The following is an 11466-nucleotide window of genomic DNA, read 5'->3' on the forward strand; positions in this document are numbered from 1 at the left end:
AGAAACCCAATAACAATCTCTCTGAAAAGAATATAAAAAACCCTTGCCTCAAAATCCGCAAACTTGTTAAGGAAACCTCTGGGTTTTCAGGCTAAATGCGGCCCAGGGTAAGCACAGAGTTCACATTCCCTACCTTTCACCTGCCCACCCAACCTTCCCAGAACCCACCCACTCCCCAGACACTAAACACCCTCAAGCATGTGGCTACAGTAGATGGTAAAGGGCAGAGAAAGGGGTGAATCCTTTTGCTCCTGAAAATTCCTTTTTAGAAGGGAAATTTTTAACCCTAACTAAACTCCAAAACTGAAAGGGCTATGAACAATAATGAAATAAATGCATATTCCCTATCAATATAATTGTAAACATACTGCAGAACGAGGCAACCTATCTGTCAAAACAAATCATCAGGCAGCTTTTGAAAATTATAGGAACTATAATATAATATAGCTAGGAATATTATAGCTAGAAAAGTGACAACTACAAAGTTTCTAAGTGAACTCCTAAACTCTAAACCACCTTTTCCCCTGGTTCCATGAAAGAAAACATTTTATTCAAAAATTCACTTTAAGCGTTTTTTTCAAACTATTTTTTGTCGCCTGCTGCTCTTAAGCACCTGAAAAACATATTTCTCATTTTAATAAAACTCAACACATTAGACCCCAGCGTCTACTGCTGCAATTACCTTTAATGCCTCCACTTCATATTTCAGTCTTTGGTTATCAGCCTGCAAGTCTCTATTTCTTTGTTCAGCCTGTACTAATTGTGCCTCCAACTCTGCTTCTAATTCTCTGCTTCCTTCCTGGAATTCAACTAGCTCATCCCGAGCTTCCTGGAAGCTAATCAGAAACAAAATGGGAAAGACGAGTTACACTAAGAACCACAAGGATTGTCTTGGAGGTGATTACAGAGCAATTCGATAATTTTTGCTTGAATGCTAATGCTCTCATAAAATATACTAAAGACAATCTGTTTTGCATCTCTTACTGTATATATTCAGGGTTCAATGAAAACGACAAGCCCGAAAAGGAGCCACAAGTCAGTGATTACAATATTTATGAAAAGTAAGGCTACGTGGCTCAATACCATTAGCTTCTTCCACCACAGAACTCAGATGCGAGAAAAATGCATTTTTACTTTCATTAAAGTAACAAATTTGGCATTTCCTTCTACCATATTCAACAGAAATCACAGATATTTTCACATCACAATACAATCGTTGCATGTATCTCTAAATATATTTATTCTCATGACTATTTCAAAATTAGGTAGTTATTACATTCACTTCTGTATCTTTTTTTATTTAATGCATTAATAGAGAAGTACATGTTACTATGCCATAAATTAGTTTAATATTTAGATAACTTTTTTCAATATAATTGACTTTCTTTGTAATTCTATTATTCTATGCATTTAAAAATATTATGCTGAGGAGTCCACAGGCTACCCCAGCCCATTAAGACATCTATGACACAGAAAAAGATTAAGAACCCTGCCATAGATACACACCTTTCATATCCACTGGCACAATAGAATAACTGACTTCGGTGATAATAATGAAAGGGCAGTAAAAGGTTTGGTAAGACTTAGTAAACTCTGTTAACCAAAATAGGAAAATGTATCAATATTTTATTTAGCAAGATCCCATTTTTAAAAAAGAAATTTGAGACAAGTTTTGTTGCTTAAAAGGTTGTTGCCTGAAAGTTCTCCCAACCAAATAACTGAAATTTTATAAAACGTTCCATACCCCTGAAGCTTCTCCCCCTCCCTCAAAGCTTTGCTGGCTCCAGACACTGATCATGCTTGCCTGAGGAGAACGTAAAGTCTGTTCTATGGAGCCCCAGACAGCTTATCAGAATCTCCAAATGACCAAAATGATGAGGCAGAATCAGTGCATGCAAAACAGGCCAAAGATGGCCCCGCCTACTAAAAAGCATAGAAGAGGTAACAATCAGAAGAAATCATAAATGACAGTTTTCCTACTATTTTAATAATTTGAACAATATAAAGACTTATGGCATGTTTACACTATTTAAATACAACCCATGTGGTGACTGTTTGTAGAATCTCAATCCTAGAATCCTAAATCTGCAATTCTAAATTTAGCTTTATGTTAAAAAGAAAAATGCACAAACAAGACACAGTGTATTCCAAATGCCCTCCCCTACTTTTAGTGTGCTTTCCAACATTACCTTTGCTTATACTTCAAGGAAAGTTCCTTCCAATAAGCAGTTTCCTCCTTTAAACTTGAAAAATCTGGTATACCTTCACCATCCATGATCAAGAAAGCCTGTGAAATATTAAAGACAAACTTAACAAATTAGAGAACAGAGAAATCTAAGCACAAGCATAAAATCTGGGACAACACTGAACTGCAGCATTTTGGAGGGAATAAAACATGAGAGATTCCAGTGGTTAACTCTCTTCAAACTCAGGCACGTCAATCACTCCACTGCTCCACTCTCAGGGACCACCAATACTGTGATTGAGATTATGACAAAGGTCCTTTGATACAAAGCGACAGGAGGCACTTTTGGTTGCAGCATAGGTGCTGGGTGACTTGGGCCCACAGAATAATCCTGCACACAGAGTTGCAGCAGTTGGTTTAAGGCCACGTGGTCTTCTGCGAATCGGGAGACAGAAACAAGCTTATTGTCAGAGATGCTGCTACCGCATGCATGCTGCCCTTCCCAGGTATACAACTGCTTCAAAACATCTGCTTGGAACATTTTATGCCAGGTGACCCTACTAGAAAATCAGGCACCACATTCCCAATAATTTACTATTATCAAATCTCTAAAAACCTCCTGTTAATCATCTTTTAAGTCCAAAGCTTCCTTCCAAAAGTCCACTAATCTCCAACTTCAATGATCTCTCTCTCATCCTGGTTCTTCTCTCCCAAGGCATTCAGAGAGGAGAAAAAAAGCGATTTAATTAACTAACATTTGAACTGGCTACCTACAACTCCCAACTGACCGTCAGGCCCACTCTAGAGGCATGCCTACTGCTTCCTAGCACCCCCTCCCCAGGCATCCCACTCTATATTCTGGCAGTACTGTTCGAAACTGTCTTAACACACCAGGCTCTTTCAGGCATGGAAAACTACTCCAGGTTTTCTCTACCTGGAGTGGCTCCCCTAAATAGGAAAACTACTATTTATCCTTAAAACCTAATTGTCATCTTTTCCGAGAGGTTTTCTTGTCCTCAACTGGACAGCATTAAAATCTCTTGCATTCTTTGCTACCTCTGTACCCCACACATGCTTTCACTGATATTATTACCACAGGGCAATGCATTTGCTTACACCTTTGTGTTGCCTGTCAGGCTGGCTTACTTATTTCCGTCTCAGCCCAATGCCTGCACAATAGTGGATACTCAATGATATTTACTGAATTAAACCATAATTGATTCAACCTATTCCATACTAGGCAGCAAGAACTCAAGACCAGCTTTAAAAGTAAATTAATAGGCTAGGTGTGGTGGCTCATGCCTGTAATCCCAGCACTTTGGGAGGCCAAGGCGGGCAGATCACAAGGTCAGGAGATCGAGACCATCCTGGCTAACATGGTGAAACCCCGTCTCTACTAAAAATACAAAAAATTAGCCGGGCGTGGTGGCAGGCGCCTGTAGTCCCACCTACTCGGGAGGCTGAGGCAGGAGAATGGTGTGAACCCGGGAGGCGGAGCTTGCAGTGAGCCAAGATTGCGCCACTGCACTCCAGCCTGGGGGACAGAGCGAGACTCCGTCTAAAAATCTAAAAAAAAAAAAAAAAAAAGTAAATTAATAAAAACCTGGAGATGCAGAGAACTTGGGAGTTTATCTAGCACAAGCCACTCAGGAAGGTTTAGCAAAAAAAAATCTTTTTGAAGGAATGAACGGTTAAATCTCTCCACATCATCAAACATAGAACACAGTGGAAGTTCAATAAATATTTGAATTGAGGCTGGACACGGTGGCTCATGCCTGTAATCCCAACACATGGGGAGGCTGAGGCAGGAGGACTGCTTGAGCCCAGAAGCAGTGAGGCTGCAGTAAGCCATGATTTTGAGGCTGCAGTGAGCCATGATTGTGCCACTGCACTCCAGCCTGGGCAACACAGCAAGACCCTGTCTCTAAAATAAATAAATAAATATGTGAACTGATTTATAATCATCCTTTCAATATTCCCTCTTGACTTTCAAAGTACCACTTTATTAACATCTGAATTCCTACTTCAGGAATGGAGTAAGCAAAAAGATGTGCGGGTAGTTTACTTCCACCTTACAATGTACCACCATATATTAAATCAATATTAGAAAACCTATCATTATCAGTTAGACAAAATTATTAATCTGATACATGGGCAGCCACATTCAGTCACTGACATAGGCTCAGTACAGGCTCCACATCAAAGAATAGGGAGTTGATGGGATTTATTGGGAAGAACCTTAGAGATAACCACTGCACACTAGCTACCTCAAATCATCATTATCCGGCCCTGAAATATAAATGGACAACCAAGAGCCATCTGACAAGTAAGAAAACCCAGTAGCATGAATAAGAAAATTTCAGGACCTAGTGAACTGAGAGGAAACAGACAGTTCAGGAAATGAGATTTTTTCTTATACAAGAACTCAGAAGGTACTAGACAAAGACTTTAAAAAAAAGGTCAGGAGGGCTACCTCCTACACACTTCCTGAGACAAGTACAAAAGAAGGGAGAAAACCATGACCTGGACAGCATGGGATGCAGGAAATAGGGGCTCCAACCTAGGGCTGCAATGAAAAGTCCCAGGATGAAGCCTAGTCCATCAGGCCCATAGAATGCTTCAGACAGATGACACCAAGAAAAATAAGGAATCCCATAGAACAGATAGCATAGAGCATAAGTGAGAAGCTAGATATATTTGAGGTTGTGGTGAAGACATGTTACTCTACTGTCACTAAGAAAAAGAGAAATTTAAAAGCTCAGGAAAATAAAAAAAGCAATAGAAGAAAGTCCTGATCCCTATATAAAGCATTTTGTAAGTTAATGATTTCAAGTCTAAAACTTGTAATGTATTGATTTTATCTTATTTGAAGCAACTGGGATAAGTTCCATAACTTTATAGCCATCGATGAACTTCCTGTTTTTGGTCTTAGCTTTGCCCTGAGTCCCATGTGCTGCTCTCTTGGAAGGTTCCAGGATTTGGCGAACAAAATTGTATTCTCCTTTTTTATGTCCCCTCTGGTTTTGTAGCCTTTGATGATAATACCTCTCAGCCTTGGTCTTCCCAAAGTGATTATTTCTTGCCTTTTTAGCCTATAATGATTTGGCAGCCATCTCAGTCCCTTAAATATTTTGTCATGCTTTGTATTGCCCCTAGATTACCTATCTGCCTTTCTGGGGCTGAGTGCCTAGTGCTGCTTCTGTACTGAACATTTTATTCACTGGTCGGATCATTTTTCTTTTGAGTTTTCAGTACTCTTTCTGTTACTGTGCAGCATTTGATGATATTGCTAGTAGTGTGGCCCATGAACCGGTATCATTATGGAAGTTCCTAATGACTGTTAGATACCTTCCTTGGCATCTAACATTTATTTGAAGGTATTTGAATGCGGGGCCAATTCTTCTACGAAAAGAGTTAGGATTGTTTTGAATCTGTAAATGTTATTCAGGAGTCCACTTCAAAACATTTCCATGTGGGGGTATTTTTTGTTGGTTTTGACCCATTTATATAGTATCAGAGGACATACTAGCAGTTAATGCTTTGAAGAGCACCTAGTTAAGTAGTAATCCCTGAGGAATAGCATTGTTTACCCCTCTGGATGTACTGCGAGTATCCATTTGTCTCTGACTTCTGGTTCTTGAACAGGGACATATTCTTAATACAACACCAACTTTTCCATGAGTGTCCCCTGATAACTCAGGTTTTTAAATAGCCTTTTGCATGAAACTTTTTGAGAATCTAGTTCTAGCCCTTGCATCCTCTTTGTCCAACTACTTACATTCAGTGTCAAGTAATTCTAGCAAAATTATTTTACTTCACACACATTCTTTATTTATTTTTTTTTTTGAGATGGAGTCTCACTCTGTTGCCCAGGCTGGAGTGCAGTGGCACAATCCTAGTTCACTGCAACCTCTGACTCCCAGGTTCAAGCAATTCTCTTGCCTCGGCCTCCTAAGTAGCTGGGATTACAGGCACCCACCACCATACCTGGCTAATTTTTGTATTTTTAGTAGGACGTGGTTTCACCATGTTGGCCAGGCTGTCTCGAACTCCTGACCTCGTGATCTGCCCTCCTCGGCGTCCCAAAGTGCTGGGATTACAGGCGTGAGCCACCGCGCCTGGTCACATTCTTTATTTTCTTGCTGAATCTCATGTGAATTGAATGTTGACCACAACTTTTCTAATCAATAGGCTATTTTCATAACCCGCTTATTGGCCCCTCTAACAGTATTATAACCTATGTTGGATATCATTTACTAAAAGGACCATCATCTCTTCCAGATCAAAACAATTTAAAACATTTAACCAAGAATAAGTCATAGGAGCAGCATAGCATAGTGGTTAAGAGCCCAGACCGGGAAGCCAAACTGCCCAAGTCTGAAGTCAGACCTGGAAGTTCAGACTCACTACTGATGCATCTACTCACTACTCGGGTGACCTTGGGCAAGTGACTTAATGACTCAGTGCCCCATTTCCTCACCTGTAAAATGGGGATAATCATTAAAATGAGTTTATGAAGTGAGCTAATATTTGTAAAGTACTTAGGACAGAACCTGGCACATAGTAAAAACATAAATGTTCATCAAGCTATTAAAAATTGGTAGTTCGATAGCAGACCTTTCAAGTATGACCACAAAGCAAACAGGCTTCAAAATTTAAAACATGCAAATGATTCTTTAAAACTGATCATTTCAGGAATATATGCATATTCCAGTGATATCACCATTGCTGAAAAACATTTCCAAAACTTCTTTTTTGGAATAGCCTTTATGAGCCACATTAAGAACAAAGCAGGCAAACAAAGCAGGCCAGGCGTGGTGGCTCATGCCTATAATCCTAGCACTTTGGGAGGCTGAGGCAGGCAGATCACTTGAGGTTAGGAGTTCAAGACCAGCCTGGCCAACATGGTGAAACCTCGTCTATACTGAAAATATGAAAAAAAAAAAAAAATTAGCTGGGTATGGTGGCCAGCACCTGTAATCCCAGCTACTCAGGAGGCTGAGGCAGGAGAATCGCTCAAACCCGGGAGGAGGAGGTTGCAGTGAGCCGAGATTGGCCACTGCACTCCAACCTGGGCAACAGGGTGAGATTCCATCTCAAATAAAAGAAAAAAAAAAAAGGCCGGGCACAGTGGCTCACACCTGTAATCCCAGCACTTTGGGAGGCCGAGGCGGGCGGATCACGAGGTCAGGAGATTGAGACTATCCTGCTAACATGGTGAAACCCCGTCTCTACTAAAAACACAAAAAACTAGCTGGGCGTGGTGGCGGGCGCCTGCAGTCCCAGCTACTCGGGAGGCTGAGGCAGGAGAATGGCGTGAACCCGGGAGGCGGAACTTGCAGTGAGCCGAGAGCGCGCCACCGCACTCCACTCCAGCCTGGGTGACAGAGAGAGACTCCGTTTCAAAAAAAAAAAAAAAAAAAAGAACAAAGCAAAAACTTCTTACTTTGTGGTCACACCTCATCTTTATTGCTTCCTAACTGATATTATCCAGCTCTATTGCCCTACTTTTACCCATCAGATTTACTCTTTTTAAAAATCAGATTCTGGCCAGGCACAGTGGCTCGCGCATATTAATCCCAGCACTTGGGAGGCTGAGGTGGGAATGTCAGTTGAGCCTGGAACTTCAAGGCCAGCCTGGACAACATGCTGAAACCCCATCTCTAACAAAAATACAAAAATGAGCTGGGTGTGGTGGCATGCACCTGTGGTCCCAGCTACTCGTGAGACTCTGGTGGGAGGATCGCTTGAGTCCAGGAAGTTGAGGCTGCAGTAAGCTGTAATCACTCCACTGCACTCCAGCCTGGGTGACAAAATGAGACCCTGCCTCCAAAAAAATAAAAATAAAAATCAGATTATTTACAAATAATAAAATTTGCTACCACTGCAGATACTCAAACGACAGTTTCAGGGGCTGTTATACAGTCTGTTCAGTTTGCTTCAAGTTACACTGGGAGGATGTGTTCACTTATTTCAAACTATGTAACTGGAGATATTCAGGCTACAGAAAGTTAGCTAATATAGAAAACATACTGCTAAAACAATGCTCTAATGGTACATCCACAATTTTCTGAAGCTAGAATGAAGATAGATAATTATGTATTATTGGCAGGGCACGGTGGCTCACGCCTGTAATCCCAGCACTTTGTGAGGCTGAGGCAGGCGGATCACGAGGTGAGGAGTTCGAGACCAGCCTGACCAACATGGTGAAACCCTGTCTCTACTGAATATACAAAAATTAGCAGGGCATCGTGGCGTGCACCTGTAATCCCAGCTACTCAGGAGGCTGAGGCAGGAGAATCGCTTGAATCCAGGAGGTGGAGGTTGCAGTGAGCCGAGATCGTGCCACTGCACTCCAGCCTGGGCAACAGAGGGAGACTCCATCAAAGAAAAAAAAAATTATTATTCTCTGCCCGCCCCCACCCCATCTTTCTTTAATACCAGATCTCAATATGGACACAGTCTCAAAAGCATGACAATTTTTACGTAAAGCATTATCATACTGTGTATGACCTTCAGAAATCTAGCAACAATCAACTCATTTGAGTTTAAAACAGCCTGTCCAAAATGTCTTTTATTTACAAGGAAATTATTCTTTGTACAATGGTAAGAAAATCTATTTTCAATGATATTGTTTCTGGTTAACAGTTCTAAAATGGACTGACGTTAGAAGAGTTCTTTCAGAACTCACTGTTGGCAATATATGCCTTTTTACTGAAATTCTACTACTCTCAAAGGTGACATTTACAGAATTTTTAACTATTCAAAGTTGATCATAAACACGGTCTCTGTTCGATTCTATCAGACTTCTTTTTTACTTTATGGAGTGCTCAGAAACTTACGTCAGAAGTAATTTTAAGCTTTAGTAACCAAATTTATCTCAGCATGGTTTAAAATGAAAACAAAAATAAGTTGTTTTGCAGATGTCATGAAAGCAAGATCTAAGTTTTAGTAAGGTTCCTACTTATTTTAAGCTCCTTATCCAACTTCAATGTATTTAATTTAAAAAAATCAAAAGAACTACAGCTTCAGAAGATTTAGCAACTTCTGTCTGGATCAAGTCAACCTCTAACCAGGGCTGGCCAAAGGTTTTGTTTCCCACGCACTCTAATTTTAAATAACAATAATTTTAATAATGATTCAGAAGAAATACTTCACTTGGTTTCCCTTTACTTCTCTTCCGCCCATGACTTAACGCTGCACTGTGCCCATCAACTTTACGATTTAGCAAAGCCATTAACCAGCAACTCCTGAACAAGCTTCACAGGAAGATTTTTCTCACGACTGAGCAGCAGTTTTCATCCTAGGTGAGTTTGCTCAAAAATAATTGAGTAAGTAATCTACCAGCTTCTGGCATATTTTTGGCAAGTCACATTTTCTGCCTTGTTTTGTAGCTGAGAAGGGTATAAAAATCCCACGAAAAGAAACCAGAACTCCGAGCCTAGAAATGTAAATTATGATCCAAGCTAAACCACTCACCAGTTGGTTGAACCTAAGTATAAATCAGTTACCCCCATCCCAGCTCCATTTCTCCATCGAAATGGCGATAACATAATCAGTTGCAACCACAAGGTGATGCGGTTCGAAAAAGATAGGAAGAAGAGTGGTCTGAAACGTGTAAGAGTGCCACGTAAATAGAATGTAATAATCAGTGGTGACAGAACTCTCACCTCCTTTGCAAAACTTAAAGGGTCATCTCATGGCTTACAGCAAGAAAAGAGTCGAGCACAAGTAACCCGAGCCCGTTGGTGACACTTTGCCGAACTCCAGGGGGAGGATGATTAGCAGTTCCGGGCGGGAGTCAGGAGAATGCCAATCCGAGCCCAACGTGGGCTGCTCGCGCTCTCGCCCCCCATGGGAGAGAGGCACTGAGAGATCAAAATGCAACCCCGCTCCAAGCCACCCTCGCAAATGAAGGAATTTCGGAGAGGGGGTAGGAGGAGGCGGGCTGGGCGCGCCGCTGCCACCTCCGACTGGGCCACTCCTTGCGCCGCCAGCGCCCCAGCCCACGGTGCCACGTCCCGGCCTCCGTCACCGCCAGCCCTCACCCTACCCGGAACGGGGCACATCCTCCGGAGGCCACCGGAATCGTTCCCTTGCAGGCGCCCCTGGGGGGCCACACATCGGACCAGGGAAGGGAGGGGACAGTTAGAGCGGTTGGAACAGTTGCCCCCAGGCTGGCCGCCCCAGAACCCGGCCCGGCCCGCCCCGGCGGAGCCTCAGACACGGCCCCGGGCCGGGAAGGCTCCCCAAGGGCAGGCCTCGGCGCCGCCGGCCCAGCGCAGCCCCTTAGGGAGCGGCCCCGCGCTGCAGGCTCACCTCCAATATGTCAAAAGCGCATGTTCGCCGCCGCTCAACCGACGTCTCCGCTCCGCCGGCCCGGCCAGGCCCGCCCAGCCGCTCGGCTCAGCTCCCCTACGCAGCCCCGAGCTGCACTCCGCGTACCTCCGCGCCCGGCTCCTCCCCGACACGTCAGGGACTGCCTGGGTGTCCGAGGCCATTCTGTGACGCACGGGGGCGGGGCTCGGAGCATGCGCGGCAGCGCACGGGTATGCGGGGCGGGGCGGGGCGGGGCGGGACTGGTGTCACAGGGGGCGGGCCAGAGCCCGGCGCGCTCACGCCAAGCTGACGGCGTCCTCTTGCGCAGGCGTCCTCTTGCGCAGGCGCTTCTGGACTCTGCGACTGGCTGGTTTTGGCTTGTGCAGTTCCCTGAAACTGCTATTCGGGAGAGTGGTGCCAAGACGGATGGGAACCTGCCTTCAGTTTTCTGGCCACCAAGGCCCTTCAAGTGTCCATGTGTCTGTGTTCCCGTTTATAAAATGAATCTCGGCTCATAGTTCCCCTCCGAGTCCATTCCCCCTGCCCGAACACCCAATGGAACACCAGGAGCATTCTAAGCATCACTCTCACAAAGCTCTGTTGTTTTTACAGAACTTCCACTGTTTACATTTTGTATTTGTTCTCATCTTCCTCCAGTAGAATTCTAAGTTCTATGAGAGCTAGAACCTCTTATGCCTTGCTCATCCCAACGGATAACTTGGTTCTAGGCAAAGTGGACGCTCAAATATTTGATGAATGAATGAATGGATTCGTTGGCACAAAGGGGATTTTATATTTGCCCATTTATATATTGTATATATCTGAGCATATATTCATTTTTGTATACATGCGTGTTCGTGTGTGTATGGGTGTGACTTTCTCCCCTCCAGGTCCCCCAAGAAATGGAGTCCTATGTATATATGTATACCTCTTACAATCCATCTTGGTTTTTGTTTGTTTGT

At 43.3% G+C, this 11466-nt stretch overlaps 1 protein-coding gene across 2 annotated transcripts in view; it reads right to left on the reverse strand.

The window, feature by feature from the left end:
* Positions 1-10700, reverse strand: part of NDEL1 (nudE neurodevelopment protein 1 like 1) — a 32340-nt gene extending 21640 nt beyond the window's left edge. The window contains exons 1-3 of one of the 2 annotated variants that reach the window (XM_034942402.3): positions 10505-10700; positions 2190-2287; positions 683-836 (exon numbers count right to left, since the gene is read on the reverse strand). In XM_034942402.3, the coding sequence (XP_034798293.1) occupies positions 683-836; positions 2190-2275 (240 nt within the window). In that variant the 5' untranslated portion in view covers positions 2276-2287; positions 10505-10700. The remainder of the gene's footprint in view (positions 1-682; positions 837-2189; positions 2288-10504) is intronic. The other variant, XM_034942401.3, reaches the window with a different exon arrangement.
* Between the last annotated feature and the right edge of the window lie 766 nt (positions 10701-11466).

Source organism: Pan paniscus, chromosome 19 (genome assembly GCF_029289425.2).
Source record: "Pan paniscus chromosome 19, NHGRI_mPanPan1-v2.0_pri, whole genome shotgun sequence".
Lineage (NCBI taxonomy): Eukaryota > Metazoa > Chordata > Mammalia > Primates > Hominidae > Pan > Pan paniscus.